The sequence below is a fragment of the Zootoca vivipara genome, chromosome 8, assembly GCF_963506605.1.
Source record: "Zootoca vivipara chromosome 8, rZooViv1.1, whole genome shotgun sequence".
Classification (NCBI taxonomy): domain Eukaryota; kingdom Metazoa; phylum Chordata; class Lepidosauria; order Squamata; family Lacertidae; genus Zootoca; species Zootoca vivipara.
The window spans coordinates 15498754-15515591 of NC_083283.1; the positions used below are offsets into that span (position 1 = coordinate 15498754).

Below are 16838 nucleotides of genomic sequence, written 5' to 3' on the forward strand. Positions count from 1 at the left end.
CTGGGGAGGAATGTAAGTTATGGCTGATTAATTGATGCAGAACCCTTGCTGTTTGCTTCTACGGGTTGGGATAATGACTATTCGGGAATTCAGAGCCGCTGCCTAATCCGAGCATTGATTGACAGGGCTGATACTTTTCTCCCCCCCCCCCAAACAGCGTGTTAGATCGAGAAGTTGAAATTACAGGAATGTTGTGCATTCTGATAATTGCCAGCACAGCACTTTGGTGTTTACACCTGCGTGATGGATGAGGTCGTGTATGTTTTCTCAGCTATGGGTGGTGGGAAGGAGGGATATTTCAATTAAAGTGTGAATAAATTAGAATTGATTACAAATAGGGCCATTTGTTTATACTGCCTAAAAAGGTATTAGCTGAAAGCATGCACCACTAAATCATTATGGAAAGCAGGCTGAAAGCTAATAAAATGTGTGACGGATCTTTGTGGAATGACGGCAGGGCGGGGAAGGGGGGGGCTCTTTCCTCAGACCCCAACAGCGAGAATAAAATAGCTAATAAAACTACTTGAAGCACTTGGGAATATATACTCCTGCAGGGTAATGTCCACCCAAGGCTGCCATTGCAGCTTGACCTGAGGGAGAACGAGACCTTATTCCCCAGTGTTATGGCTTATTGATCAATCTATAGCCCCACATTTGGGAACGAGCTTAGCTTAGGCGAAGTCCCCTTCTGAAAGGAACTAGTTCAAGTTCAGCATGTCCAAAAAGGAACTAATTCCAGTTCGTGTTTGACCCTTTACAAAATGAAAGGGTTCAGTTCACAGTTTACTTCGAGTTCACCCAAATGTTCCTTGGCACACACACAAAAATTCAGCGTTCAGAATGTTGCAGGCTGCTGTGCTGAAATATAAAATATACTTAAGAAAGCTTTTAAAAACCCATCAAAGCACACACACAGTGGAATGTGAATCGGTTAATTAATTTCCCCCTGCAGGTATGATCTTTAAGCTTGAAAGTCTCAAGAGTCTAAAGAAAACACACACACACACACACACACACACACAGAGAGAGAGAGAGAGATAGATTAACTAGAAATCATTCAAACTTCCACCCCAAAACTAACTAACGTCAAGTTCATTTCACCCAGCAAGTATGGGAACTACTTTCAGGTGTTGTTCTGAGATTTTTGAATTAATTTGGTGAACTTTGCTAAACTGAACCACTTCAATCCCAAGCACTGGGACAGAGCTGGGAGGATGTACGAAACCAAGGTCTTATTCCACAGCCTGCCATATATATGTCCTTAGAATTAGATTGAAAAGGCTATATAGTTGCTCTTTTTCTCCACAAAATGGATCTCTTCACACACAAGGAACAACAACATAGCTACCCAAATAATTTGAAGCCAACCAAACAGGTGAGCCACTTGCCCTCATCTTCCATTCCATTGGCATCATCAATCTGTTTCAAGAGGAAATGGAGTGTGCCTCTGGGGGTGAAGGCGAATCGTTGCATTAGCAGCACCAAAGTGACATCTCCGGGGTGAAAGCCTGGGCAGTGTGTATGGAGGTTGTGGGCTGCCCAGACGACAAGACCTCGCTGATGTGGTCCAAAGGAAAGCAGAGCAATACGTTTGGAAGCAGCTGGGCTGCAGGAGTTGCCAGAAGGAGGCGTACAAGGCTCCATCCAACCGTCTTAGAGACTCCACTCTGGATTTGTGGAGGGTTTACTCCTGCAGTGTTGATTTTTAAATATACATTTCCCTATAGCTTCAGGAAGGATATTTTCACAATAGCATGTTATATATGGGCACATTGTTTCGCCAAGCATGGTCATTTGAGAATTTCAGAATTCCCCATATTGTAAATTTACAATAAACAGATATGGTACTATGTTGGACTCAGGTTGACTTGACCATTAGATACAGGTTGGCCTCCACCAGCAGTCTATATACAGTGGTACCTCTACTTACAAATAACTCTACTTACGAATTTTTCTACTTACGAATGGAGCTCCGCCCGCCATCTTGGATGCGGTTTAGATAGGATTTTTTCTACTTACAAATTTTTAGATAGGGTTGCTTCGACTTATGAATTTTTTCTCCCAATGCATTCCTATGGGATTCGACTTACGAATGTGCGTTCGGAACGCATTAAATTCGTAAGTAGAGGTACCACTGTATAACAGTAAGGAAAAGATCAGGCATGAACAGACGCTTAGCTTTAGACTTTAATTTTAGATGAAACATGGAGCCCTCATGATTATTCAACAGACTTTAGGCCTGGGGAATGCTTCCTGCAAATGCTGTTAAAAACCCAGGGTTAGAATAAGCACCCTTTAACAATAGCATGATGCGATGAACACTCATGTGAATTGATTCACACATCTGTACTTAACACAGTGGCTTCCAACAGAATCATAGAATCATAGAGTTGGAAGAGACCACAAGGGCCATCCAGTCCAACCCCCTGCCAAGCAGGAAACACCATCAAAGCATTCCTGACAGATGGCTGTCAAGCCTCCGCTTAAAGACCTCCAAAGAAGGAGACTCCACCACACTCCTTGGCAGCAAATTCCACTGCCGAACAGCTCTTACTGTCAGGAAGTTCTTCCTAATGTTTAGGTGGAATCTTCTTTCTTGTAGTTTGAATCCATTGCTCCGTGTCCGCTTCTCTGGAGCAGCAGAAAACAACTTTTCACCCTCCTCTATATGACATCATTTTATATATTTGAACATAGCTATCATATCACCCCTTAACCTTCTCTTCTCCAGGCTAAACATACACAGCTCCCTAAGCCGTTCCTCATAAGGCATTGTTTCAAAGCCTTTGACCATTTTGGTTGCCCTCTTCTGGACACGTTCCAGCTTGTCAGTATCCTTCTTGAACTGTGGTGCCCAGAACTGGACACAGTACTCCAGGTGAGGTCTGACCAGAGCAGAATACAGTGGTAGCATTACTTCCCTTGATCTAAAGTGTCATTTTTTAGGGGTGTACTTAGAACAGAGGTAGGCAACATGGTCTTCTTCAAGCATCGTTGGCTTCCAACCAGGGTTAGAAACTCAGGTGTATAAGCCAATCGCCAAATAGCATCTTAAACCTAGGTTGTGGTCACCACAACAGAATGTCTAGGCATTCTTTTTTCCAGTGGGATGATGATAATGATCATAATCATCATTATTATTCTCATTATTTTCTATACTGCTCTAGAATTTAAAGAGAAAACAAATCTCAAAGCGGTTTACAACACATTAAAACATCAAATAAAACAATCCAGAATAAAAAGGAATTCAAGCTTCAAGGGAAATATTTCAGATCCTTCTCTCAGTGACATTTTGCTTTCCCCTTATTTATTTACCTGCTTAATTTATTGGCCTGCCCCATAACAGAAGTACTCTAGGAAGCCAGGGTGGTGTAGTGGTTAGAGTGTCAGACTAGGACCTAGGAGGCCAGGGTTCAAATCCTCACTCAGGAAGTTCAGTGGGTGACCTTGGGCCAGTCACAGCCTCTTAACCTACCTCACAGGGTAGTTGTAGGGAATAACTGAGGAGGGGGGGTGAACCATGGACTCCTAGGAGAAAAAGGTGGGATATAAATGCAATAAATAAGCTCTTCTGCTTACTTGGGGGTGGGGGATACAGATGTCAGTCATCAAGCTGGCATCCAGAGATTTCCACATGGTCACCATTGAACCTGCACCAGTCGCAAAATGCACCTGGCGCCTGGCTAATTTCTAACACTGCTTCCAACTCCCATCAGCCCCAGACAGCATTGCCAGTGATCAAGGATGATGGGAACTGTAGTCCAATTGTGTGGGGAGAACACCACCTTAGGTTACCCCGGATGTAAATCAGCATACAAGCTGCTACTCTGCCCTTGATTCCCCACTGCATGAGACCTGGGGACCTGAGATTCTCACACTTCACGCTTTTGCCTAGATCCAGCTAAGAAAGAGCACTTTTTCAGCATAAAAATGATTGATAATTGGGATATGTCAGAAATTGCTCGCCAGTGTTTAGATTTTCAGCTAGATGTAATAGAGCCGAGGTGGGTGGAAGCATTTGAATCTTTCCTCCAACAGACAAAACATCTCTGTCCAAATGGAGCCTCTTAGATGCTTGTTATCCCACAATCTGCTACCAGGCTGGCTGTTGATGCATTTTTTTGCTCTGTTAAGAGGCTGTGATTCAGGTTCCTACAAAGGGACCTTGGTGAAAGGTTGCCGCTTGCATAACCACTTCACACATTCGAGAAGCTTTTCACAGATGGAGGGGAGGGGTTGTGTGTCAGACTGATAGATCATTCTTTGTGCTGCGTCAAGCTCCTAAAATTAAATTTCTGCTCTTGTTTATTATTATTATTATTATTATTATTATTATTATTATTATTATTATTATTATTCTCCATTGCTCTGTAAAGTCCCATGTTTAGGAGTACGTGTTCTTGGGTGCTTTTGCCCTGGTCTGTTTGGGGCAGAGGGTGGATAGCTGGTGCCCAAGTGCACATGCCAGAAGGCAGAGTGGACACCTTTACAATTTATTTCTTCCTCATATGGCCTTGTCAGGGCTGTACTATGTGCGGTGGACTGTATTAGGAGCCAGGAGCCAGGAGCTGTAAAGCAGATTAATGGTCAAGATCAAAGAGCGGTCAGAATCGGAAAGCTAGGTCCGTAGAACAAAAACCAAAGCTTGCGCCTAGTCCTGGGAACACAGGGAGCTGCCTTCTACTGACTCACACCATTGGTCCATCTAGCTCAGTATTGTCTACATTTATTGACAGTAGCTCTCCAGGGTGTCTCCCAACCTTCCCTGGAGCTACCAGGGATCTGGGACCTTGTGCAAGTAGAGCGGATGCCCTACCAGTGAGCTATCTCCCTTCCCCAGGGCCGGCCCACCCATGAGGCAAGCAGCACCCCCGGGGATCAGCAGATCCCAATGTAGATCTTTATCCCCTCCCTTGTTCCTGATGTAGATCTTTACTCGCCCCTTCTTCCCTGGCAGGAAGGGGTGTTCTATCCTGTGGTTCTCCTCAGGTGCCAAAATGTCTTGACGGAACCTCAGGTAGGCCTCAGTGCTGTGAAAGGGACCCATTTATACTTCTTACTTGATTGGTTCACCAGATGACTCCTGGCGGAGGCAAGCCGCTACTTGCAGTTCAGTGGTTCACCACACGGGGCAGCGCTTGGCGGCAGAAGCATTACCCTTTGGGTTGGTTTGCATTACTCGGTAGAGTAGATGTCTATGGCATTTGTTTTCGGTTCCCTCGTGCTGCCTCTAATCTACCTGGGCATTGGGCTCAGTGGGCCCTTCGCCTTTCTTGGAGTTCCCAAGCTCAACATTCTCTTGAACCGACCCTGCGCACAAACACCCACCCACCTCCAGTCCTTCCCCCCCATGTAAAATGAATTTATTCTGGTGGAAAACCCACCTTGCAAACTAATTTGGTTTTGGGCTGAGCCTATACTCCCAGACTTTAAAGCTGTCTCCCGTTGCAATCCTAAAGCAAACTCACTAGGGAGTCGCCTCAATGAGCTCAGTGGGACTCACTGAGTGGGTCAACGCAGCAGGTTCTCCACTGCGTGCTTCTTTGATGTTTCTGGCGAGAAGTTCAAAAAAGCACTTGGATATTTGCCTGATTAAAGCAGACTCGGATTTTTATTTCCCCCGTTTTATTTTATTTTGCCATAAGGCTTGCTCAATTAGTTTCTTAGGTCCATTGCTGTATAATCTGATTAAAAATGTCTCTGGGTAGTCCCCGCCCCTACTTTACCTTCATATCGTGATTGTATTCCAAAAGCGGCCTCAAATTTTCCTTGATCGCCTTCCAAGTCTAATATAACGAACTAATCCATTTCTCTTAAAAGGTTACCAACTGTCTATCTCCTGTCCCTTCAGGGACAACTTCTAAGTAGGATATTGTTAAAGATATTCAGCTCTTAATAAGATGTGAACGCACGCATGGTGCCAACTCTTTCTCTTTTTCCCCCCCTTTGGAATTCCCAAATTGCTCACAATTCATAATTAACCTATAGAAACCGCTGCCAAAATTCTGTGTGAGGTCTGCAAGCACGAGCAGATCTAGATAGAGATGAGACAATAGGTACACGGGTGGACCAAACCAAGCCCTTTTTTTCCACTTGAGGAGGTAAAGGAGAGGTGGTCAACTGCCCGTCCTTTAGCTATGCTCTTCTGCTTCCTTGGGGAGGGTCTGCCGCCCAGTGGTAGAGCACATGCTTGGCGTGCAAGAAGCTCCCAGGTTCACTCTCTGACTTCTCCAGTTAGGACAAAGGACGATTCCTATCTGAAATCCTGGAGAGGCAAAGCCAGTCGGGGACCACATTCCACGGCTGGGCAGAGGCAGAGGCAAAAGTAGACAGAGCCATAAACATGAACTTACCTTCGTGCAGTAGGTGTCCAGCAGCTGTCGGGCAAGCACAGGGCATCCACGGGGCAGGAAAGAACTTGAGACGCGTAATGCGATGAGCTGTTATTCACAGAAAGTAGCGACACAACAGAGTTCTCTGGCTCGAGGCGAAACTAACCCTTGACCCCGCCTTTCCCCTCCAGCCTCTACCTCTGGACACCCCCCCCCAAAGCAGACGGAGACTGCGGTAAGGGGGTGGGCTCCCCCCCTGGGCCTGTCTGGCCCGTTGCTCAGCAGGACACTCCTCAGGCAGGGTGTTATGGGAGGAGGGGACCCAGCAGGATTGGGCCTGTCCTGCTGCTGGGTGGCAGGGGCAACCTCTGACTCTGAGTCTGTGCTCACACTGAGACTCTCAGCCTCCAGCTCCAGAAAGGGCACCCTTCTTCTGACTCCCCTTGATTGCTCAAACCTCCTGCTTCTAGCACCTCCCAACTTATCCCTTCCCCAGTGTCCCACCACCATGATCCAGGATCTAAGTCTTCTTCGGAGTCCTCCCTGGGGGTCTCTTGGGCAAGCGGCACCCTCCACTCTTCCTCGTCCAGCCAGTTCTCGGCGCAAATAGGGACTGGTTTCTACATACCCACACATCTCTCCCTATCCTCAATCCAGGTAACTAAGAAGCATTATTGGAATTCAGTGATATATCCCAGCCCAAACTGTCAGTTCATGGGGGCAAATCATAGGTAGTGACGGCAGTGGCTCAGGTGAGTGTATGGCCTAACTATGTAGTCTTGAGGGCTGGATAGAGAGGCCTGGAGCTCCTCCTGTGGCCCCCAGGACTGAGGTTCCCTATCCTGGTGTGGGCAGTGCTGAACTGTCAAAAAAATAAACAACTATCTGACATTTAGAAGACATCTGAAGGCAGCCCTGTTTAGGGAAGTTTTTAATGACTAATGTTTTAATGTATTTCTAATCTTTTGCTGGAAGCCGCCCAGAGTGGTTGGGGAAACCCAGCCAGATGGGCAGGGTATAAATTATTATTATTATTATTATTATTATTATTATTATTATTATTATTATTAATTCAGGAAGCCTCAGTATAAAGAGAGACAACCAGCCTTTCCTTACCATCCCACTGGCCATTGCAGTTGATTTGGGAAACCCAGTTTGCAAAGAACGCAGCCAAAGAAAGGGAAACACAACTTGTCCTTTTCTCCAGCGCCCAACAAAGCATGTCATATAGGACAAGAGGAGGGAGACCCGGGAAGAGAGGAAATAGTGTTCCCATCTGTCTAGCATGCCCTATACAAGGGGGGGAGCCGGTTACAAGTCAGTCTGAACCCTGGGATGTTTTGCTTGCAAGGCGAAAGTTCTACCAATGAGCTATGGAGCCTTCTCCAGCTTGGACGAATAGCAAGTGTAGATATTCCCATCATGCTCTTCTTTGAGCATCTCACACAGCTATCCATGTTTGAAGGGTAGAGGTAGGTGGTTAGACTTTCGGTGACCCAGCATTGAAAACCTCAGGCTCTGCATCTCAGGAGCAGACAAGGTTATAGGGGAGGAAAGATGTTCCAGCATAGAAAATTTGCCACATTCGCATTTATTAGCCCACTTTTTTTAAAAAAGAGTTTGAATTTCTTTCTTTCTTAAGTCATCTCTAAAACTGACATTTTGCAGAGCTTGTAGCTATCCAGAACATTAACTGGATTTTCACATTTTTAGAACATTAATGATGGGAGATATAAGTCTGGCATATATTAGCCCTAAAGGGGGAAGCTATTCTAGTACATGTTAAAGTTTCCCATCGTGTGACAAACACTGAGGGGGAGAAAAAGGCTGGTGCGTAGAAAAGGAGAGATAGCAACTTCTGTTTTTTAACTTTGTCTTCTTAATGTGGCTTCCCTCCCATGAATGGTGCCAAGCAAGCTGTTGAATTGTAAGGTCAATCTGCTGCCCATGCGGGAAAAAAGAAATTGCTATTGTTAATTATCCTGCGGATATAAGCAGGGTGGGATGTATGCTGTGATTCCTCAGGAACGCAGAATGTGGGTACAAAAGCTGGGTCCGGTTTCCTGAATAGCACTGCTTTCTTTCTTCTCTTTTCCGTTTTTATGGCAAGCTTCTAGTCCTTATGGATGTGGAGATATGCTTGAGTGTCTGTATGTGGGCTAAATGTCTGCTGAGGAACTTCAGAAACCAGGTGGGTGGCTGCCTAAGATCTCCAGTGTTTGGAGGCTGAGCGTCTGGGGTGTCTCGTGGCTCATTCCGCGACTAAGCAAACAATTGCTGAAAATGCATAAAGGTTGCAGGGTGTTTGCAAAATAAAAGCAATTTGGCATTCTCCCAGTTTGCATAAGCTATGCAGATTGTGGGATTTGGCTTTTCCGTTGTGCTGAATTTGGAATGCCTAGGTGCGTAGATTTAATTTTATTCCAGTGCAGAGTACGTGCTGCCCTGTTTTATAAGGCTGGTGACACAGAATGGCATTGTGTCTGCAAACGAGAGCTCACAGGCGCTTCTGTTCGTCCCTTTCCAGTGTTTTACTGCCAGCTTTTTTTTACTAGCCCTTGCTTCTGTGCTTCCAAGTGCAGCCAGATGTGCAGGCATGAAAAGATGGTGATGCTACTCACCACATCTGGAAAAGCCCCGCCTGCTGGTTTCTGCAAATTTCAGTGCTGTTAAAAGGAACAGATACAGCAGCTGGGGTAGCTCAGTCAGCAGAGCATAAGACATTTAATCTCAGGGTCGCATGTTCGAGCCCCACCTTGGGCAAAATAAATCCGGGGGGGGGGAATATGACCTTTGTGTTCCCTTCCAACTCTACAATGCTATGATTCTAAGATACGGGCATTTTGGGGGTCAGTTGGCACTTGTTCATAGTAGACTTCCTAGAATTCTCTCCATACACACTGTATATGGATTTGGTTGGCTGGTTGGGATTTGATCAGCGTAACTGTGCATCATTGCAGCTATTTAGGGAAGCTTTTAATGTTTAACAGACCAATGTGTTTTAATATTTTGTTGGAAGCCCCCCAGAGTGCCTGGGGAAACCCAGCCAGATGGGCGGGAAGCTTTCCCCCGTACAACCACGCTTATTCCCATGCAAGTTATACACACTACTTTCAGCAAATGCGACTCTCCTAATGATGGGGCCTGTAACTGAAAATTAGTTTACTCCAGTCTTCACAGCCTCATGAGAGTAAATATAAAAGCAGAAATGCATACAGTGGTATACCTCGACTTACGAACGACTCGACAACCGAATTTTTCGACTTACGAATGGCACAAATGGTTGCACGCTTACGCATTTCTTGGCATCCGAATGGAAAGAGCGGCGGTTTTTGATAGGGTTTTTTCGACTTACGGATTTTTAGATGGGGTTGCTTCGACTTACGAATTTTTCCATTTCCAATGCATTCCTATGGGAAATCGTGTTTCCAGTGGCGCTTTTCGACCTACGAAGGTGCCTTTGGAATGGATTAAATTCGTAAATTGAGGCACCACTGTATGTCTATGTACAGTATAGATTTATCAAACACGCACATGCACACACACACACACACACAGAGAGAGAGAGAGAGAGAATACCTTTAAAACATTCAGTGTCTGCAGGGTGTGATTAAATGAGATTATTAGCACTGCGAAGTCTTTGTGCAGGATTTTACTGTCAAAGTAAAAAAAAATCGACTATTTTACTATACTATTTGTAGAGTACAGAAATCTCTGTAGAAAGGGAAGGTGTGTGCTTAAGGGATGTGAGGGGGGGGCAAGGAGAGATTCAATCTTGATCCTTTTTCTCTCTGGAACCAGCAGGCTTGGCAAGTTGAGAGCCATTTGCAGGATTGCCAAAAGCACAATTAGCTAATAACTGGCTTGAAACTGTTAGGGATTTGATGTGTGTTTTTGGTAAATGGTTCTGAAATGATTGATGGAATTGGAAAGAAAGCAGTAGGGTCTAGCTAAACGCTTTAATTTTGAGAAGCGGGGGGGTCACCGGTCCTCGGTGTTTAATTGCCAAAATTTCTTCTCCAAACCAGTCTTGCATCACAACACACACACACACACACACACACAAATTTAGAATTGCTCTTTCTCCCTCCCTAGCCCAGCTAATTTGTCCCCTGCTGGCCCACAGTTACACAATCTGACTCTTTCTAGCCATTTTTCATCCTTTACTGGGTTGATTAAGGTGAGATTGTATCGGTGCCTTGTTGCTCTTGGTTGGCTGTATCGGTTGTCAAGCCTCTTTCTTCAGTGACAATAAATTGATGCCTTCGTGGGGCAGCTTTTGCATCAATATTTCCAGAATGGAAAGCATGAGTGACTTAATGGGGTGCATTAAATCAATTCATTAATCACACATTCAAAACATAGATTTATTTTAAAAAATGATAACAATCTGACATTAATCTGAGCCAATCTTCCTCACCCCAAGATCATTCTAGCAACAAAAATTGCAATAGCATCTGTTGAGCTCAGAAATGCATCTCAAGACTGTTTTCCAAACAACAAATGGTTTTTGTTCTGCTGCTTAGTCAAAAGAGATGCTGTATTTTGTGTGTGTGTGTGTAATATGAAGACATAATATTAATCCCAACTTCTCCCAAGGGTAGTTTACAATGCGAAACCAAAAATCCCAAGACGAGAAAAACAGACAATGTTTGCAATGTTTGTCGTGTTTACAAAGAACAGCAAAGCAGGACAAATTCCAAGCGCAGGTTCCCTTTTAGTGAGGTGGGTCGTCTATTTCTGAGACACGACACTTTTCCATGACACTCTTCTGTTTCCACAATAATCTGTGATTATTTTAAGTGAATTAAAAAAAAATGCATTCAAATTGATATACGAACCCAGGAGGTAAAAAATGAGGGCCATTCACTTAAAAATGCGGACCAAACTATATTCTTCTCTATCTCTATTTTCTAGTATGCTACTTATCCCCTGCGTTCACTCTCCCTGTCTCCTTGAACCTCTGTTAAAGGCGCCCCTATTCTCTGCTTCTCTTACCAGTGACGGCATTGCACTGCAAACCCCACACCCTCCAACATTCCTCGGGTGAAAATAGGGACGTTTCCCACTCCCCCCACCGCAACTGACCCTCCTTGAGCCCCCATTTTTGTCCCCTCCCACTTCCTTTCTTCCCGCCCAGGGCTGCCTTCCCCTTTGAGCCAGTGCATCACACTAGACTGGGCCTTGGGGGCAGCAGCAGCCTCTCCTCCTTCTCCCCCACTCTCCAGCCGCCGTCACAAGCTGCCCGAGGGAGGAGGCTGGCCGTGGGGGCCATGGAAAGGCAACGGGGTGCCCCTTTGCAGCCACCACTGCCGTTGCTGCTCAGGGCAAGCTCCGGCTCATCCTCTTCCCTGAGCCTGGCGGCGGCGGCGCCAGCAAATAAGAAAAAGGGACATTCTGGGGTCAAACCAGAAGCAGGGGTGCCTTTCGTAATTCTGGAACTGTCCCTGGAAAATAGGGACCTTTGGAGGGTATGAAACCCTGCTATAGGCTCTTACCCATCCTATCTGCCCATCCTCCATTGCTTTTAAACAGAAATAATCTGTCGGACGGGCAGGGTCAGATTTAGGTTTGATGAGGCCCTAAGCTACTGGGGCCCTTTATACAGTCCAGCTGTTCTTTGTCAACAACAAATTGCCTGTGCTGTTTTTTTGTGTTGAATATATGCCGTATGGTAATTTATGGACCTAATAGGTATCTAACGCCATTTGCACATGCAGAATGTAAGCACCCTATATATAGAAATGAGCAAACCCGTGATATTTTAGGGAGCAGGCTAACAGGGTGAGCCCATTGCTTACACCATAGGAGCCTACACAACACAAAACACTTGTTTCTGCATGCAGGTTTTATTTTATTTGTTATTTATCTTATATTTTGTAAATGTACATCCAGGTGTTTTTTTCTTTTCTTTAAGTTTTTTTGGGATCCCAAGAGAGTGGGGCCCTAAGCTATAGCTTGTTTAGCTTCTACGTAAATCCGGGCACTGAGCACAGGGACTCAATTCAGCTCACTCAGTTGCTTGCATATTGCCATCTACATTTGTTTTCCTTTCTTTTCTTTTTTTTTGCTTTTGTTCCTGTTGTGTCTCCCCTAATGCAATGCCAACACTGCAGATGTGAGCTGGTCCAGCGATGAGCCTAACCAGATGTGCAGTGCCAGATGTTTACATTAGCATGCACAGTTACTCCCAGGCTCATTGATAATTTATTATTCCCCCCCCCCCTTTCTCTCCTGTTAGGTATGATTATCGTGAAATGCTGCACAATGCCACTTTCTGTCTCGTCCCTCGCGGCCGGAGGCTGGGATCCTTCAGGTTCCTGGAGGCGCTGCAGGTAAGATCAACCGTTTGACTGGAGACTTAGAGCCGTTTAGCACTCCTGTCAGCTGGAATTCTGCGCTGTGTGATAGCGAGGCAAGAGGAAGGCGGATTGGAGATTTCATTTCCCTAATAGTCCATAATCCAGCGTTCCTACTTCAGGAGCAGTTGGCAGCCATTCTGCCCTCACCAAAGCTGGGTTGACGTAGCCTAAGAGGGTTTGTTGAACTTGGGGAGTGTGTGCGGGGTGGTGGGGGAGAGAATCTATATTCCTGGAGAAACACTGACTTCACCCAACCAGGAAGCTAGGAGGAAATAAATAATACAGGCTCATTGTTGTAATTCAGCCGAGACAAAATTGCCTATAAATTCTGCCCGGTTTTTCACGTTGCATACTAAGTAAGTTCTAAGTGACGGCATCAATTAGGTTGGATTTTGAACAGGCAGGCGACAGGGAAGCGATCTGCAGGGGAGAGCATGCCCAGGGTTAAAATGGCATGAAAATAAGTGTTAGAAAATAAAGGGCGTCTCTGCAGCAAAAGGCTAGGGTCAGGAGGGTTCTGCTTTGCCGCGGTGACGTCTGTCCTTGACCCTCCATTGATCCACCGGGATTTCAAAACAGCAGGCACTGGAAACGGTAGGGTCAGTTGTGAATGGCACAGTTGTGAATGGAAAGGAAATGAGCCTGTTACCATGGCGCACAAGTGGAGGTGGAGGAGGCCATGCCGTAGAAGGAAAGATGCCTCATTGACAAATTTGGATCCCACAAAACAAAACGCCTGAACCATCAAAGGCCAAGATAGAGAATATGACCGAAGCTGTCAAATGAAGTTGCTGGAAGCAGCCCTGTGGAGAAGGGGTTTCCACTGTTTCAGGAAAGGTCTCTTCCCGGCTGGCATTCCCCACATTCTGAGGGTGCTGGAGTTACCAAAAGATATAAATAGAATACAATGGAATCCATATATTAAAATCTAAAATTCTAATCACTGTAGCCAGTGATATAACCAAGCTTGGAATTAATAGCCAGCAGGGGTCTGGGTGAACAGGTGAGTTTTAAGGAGGCACCAAAAGCTCATCAGAGTTTAGGCCCGCTTTCTTTAGAGGATATGGAATTCCATAGGCTGGGTGCCACCACAGAGAAGGCCCTCCCCACTGGGTTGCCATGGAATGTGCTTCAACTGGGGTTGGTAAAATCAGGAGAGCCTTCTCTCGAGGATCTCGACATGCAGGAAGGTCTTATATGGATGCAGGCCTTCCTCCAGATATGCAGACCTAAAGTCGTTAGGGCTTTGTATATCAACAAAAGCACCTTCATCCCTGGTAACCTCTCTCAAGAGAGCCAGTGTGGTGTAGTGGTTAAGAGCAGTAGCCTCGTAATCTGGGGAACCAGGTTCGCATCTCCGCTCCTCCACATGCAGCTGCTGGGTGTTTGTTGTGGGGGAGGAAGGGAAAGGAGAATGTTAGCCGCTTTGAGACTCCTGATAAAGCGGGATATCAAATCCAAACTCTTCTTCTTCTTCTTCTCAATGGGTGGGTGGGTGTAAAAGGTAAAGGGACCCCTGACCATTAGGTCCAGTCATGACCGACTCTGGGGTTGCGCGCTCATCTCGCATTATTGGCCGAGGGAGCCGGCGTATAGCTTCCAGGTCATGTGGCCAGCATGACAAAGCCACTTCTGGCGAACCAGAGCAGCACATGGAAACACCGTTTACCTTCCCGCTGTAGTGGTACCTATTTATCTACTTGCATTTTGACATGCTTTCAAACTGCTAGGTTGGCAGGAGCCGGGACCGAGCAACGGGAGCTCACCCCGTCACAGGGATTCGAACCGCTGACCTTCTGATCAGCAAGCCCTAGGCTCAGTGGTTTAACCCACAGCGCCACCTGGGTCCTTGGGTGGGTGGGTGTAGAACCTACCCACATGATGCTGACACAACCCCCTACACTAACACTGTGTGACAGAATGAAAGAACAACACCCCCTATTTCTCTCTCTCCCCTCTCTTTCCCCCCAACCGCAAGATGTCTGTGACAAAAGCATCTTTCACTATGTGTAAACCAACCGTGATAAAGACCCTGTGAATTGAAAGTGGAGATGCCATGTACTTTTCCGTGTTTTGAAAATCTTTACTAAAAGAACCCCCCTATTTATTATTATTATTATTTTTAAAAACAATGTTTTGGCTTAATAGCAAATCAGTAGCCGTGGCAAACCCTCCAGAACTAATGCAATATGATTGCGATAGGGTGGCCCACACAGCGGCGTAGCTGCCGTTTTCTGCATCTGCTGAATCTTCTGACCCAACAGCAAGCCCACACAGGGGTGTACCAGTGGGCCTGTACCAATCTGTGTGTACCCATGCAAGTAGCCAGGCATTAGAGGGAATAAACAAGGGCCACTCCCTTGATGGGCTTCCCACTCTCTCTCTCTCTCTGTGGTCTGAGTGTATGAGCCTTCCAATAGTAGACCTGCCAGACCCAAGGTTCAGTGATCCTTAAAATGTGGCATGGCAATGGTTCCACAGTACTTTTCAACACAATTCCCTATTAAAGTCCAATTTCTGCAGAATAGGCTGCAATTTCATTGCCACGGGGCCTTGGAAGGGCCAGTTGCTGCAACTTGTTTCCATTTTCCTGATTTTAATGATTGCCTACGCAGGCTGCCTGTGTTCCTGTGATGCTCAGCAATGGATGGGAGCTGCCATTCTCTGAAGTGATTGATTGGAATCAAGCTGCCGTCATAGGGGATGAGAGATTGTTATTACAGGTAAGGCGGGGGGAGGGGAGGGAGAAACGGCGGCCTTCGTCAGAGTAGTTGACAGTGGCAGCCATTCCCCCACACTTCCAGGAAAGATGTATCCGAAAGGTCACGGCTATAAAAGAGATTTTTATCAGGAGGGATTTGTCTGTGTCATTGTGAATATTAACTCATTTAATAAGGCATCATTCACATTCTGACATGAAGGTCACTCAGGCCTCCAAATGTCTTGGTTAAAAATGTACGAGTAGCTCATTTCTTTTTTAGAGGAATGCACACACAAGCTTCTGAGTTGCAAAGTGCTTGGAAGGGGAAAGTTTCTTTCAACTTCCAAGATATTCATGGTTCTGAACGCTCTCAGTGGCTGGTATCCAACTTAAGTCACCCTCACAAGAGACCAGTTGAAGTTGACAGACTTAAATAGGTGTTTTGAGGTGTAGATGTGTACTTTTCATTCAAGGTACACATTTAAATGTGCGTTTTGATGGTTTAAGCATTCGGAAGTTAGATTCTGGTGGGTAGCTAAGTTCCAATCCACACATAAGTCCAAGAGCTGCAGATCAGTACGGGAATTTTCAAATTTCAGACCCTTCCTAGTCTCCTAGTCCCCTTTCTCTAGGGGGCAGGATGTTGGGTGCAATAGTATTCCATGCTGCAAGACATTATTTGGGGGCAGCTCAGAATGGCTTCACAATGGGATATGATGTAGAAACATGGAGAAAGGATGGACATGTCCCTTGGGTCTTTTTCGCCTCTCCCCTGGGCCAGTTATTGCAAACCAGTACAGTAGTTTCTTGGGAAGAGAAAGTGAGACCAGCCAAGCTACACAGTCAAGCCAGGCCAGGCCCACACAAAGATACCATTTTGTATATAAACTTTTTTATTTGCCTTTTTGTTACATATTTCACATTTATACTGCAACCATCCAAACACTCCCAGTAGTCTCGATTTCCCTCCCCCTTCTTCCATGGTTTCTTCAGTTACCCATCTACTCTGCATATGCTAAATATTCCATACCTTCCCCTCTCATATTCTTTTAAACTCACTTTACCTTATACCGCCGAATCTGCTCTAATCCTGCTACCGTATTTACCTGCCGACACTGACTTTTAAAATAATCTACAAATATTTTCCAGTCTTCCTTGTAAGTTCTATCATTTTGATCTCTTATTGCTAACTCTGCATATTTCAACACACTAAGATACCATTCCTCCTTCTTCAGTAATTGGAAATACACCATTCTGTAATGCATGAGGACATAAGGTGAGCCCGAGGCATAGCTGTCAAGTTTTCCCTTTTCTCGCGAGGAAACCTATTCAGCGTAAGTGAATTTCCCTTTAAAAAGGGAGAACTTGACAGCTATGGCCCTAGGGCTCAAGGCCATTTTGTTTCGATGGCGGCCCACCAGATACTTGTGGACATCCTACAAG

General features: G+C 45.6%; 1 protein-coding gene across 1 annotated transcript in view; it reads left to right on the plus strand.

Annotated features, from left to right (window-relative positions):
* EXT1 (exostosin glycosyltransferase 1) overlaps positions 1-16838 on the plus strand; it is a 258264-nt gene that overhangs the window by 211537 nt on the left and 29889 nt on the right. Inside the window, exons 2-3 of the mRNA XM_035124490.2 lie at positions 12574-12667; positions 15310-15417. Coding sequence (XP_034980381.1) covers positions 12574-12667; positions 15310-15417 — 202 coding nt within the window. The remainder of the gene's footprint in view (positions 1-12573; positions 12668-15309; positions 15418-16838) is intronic.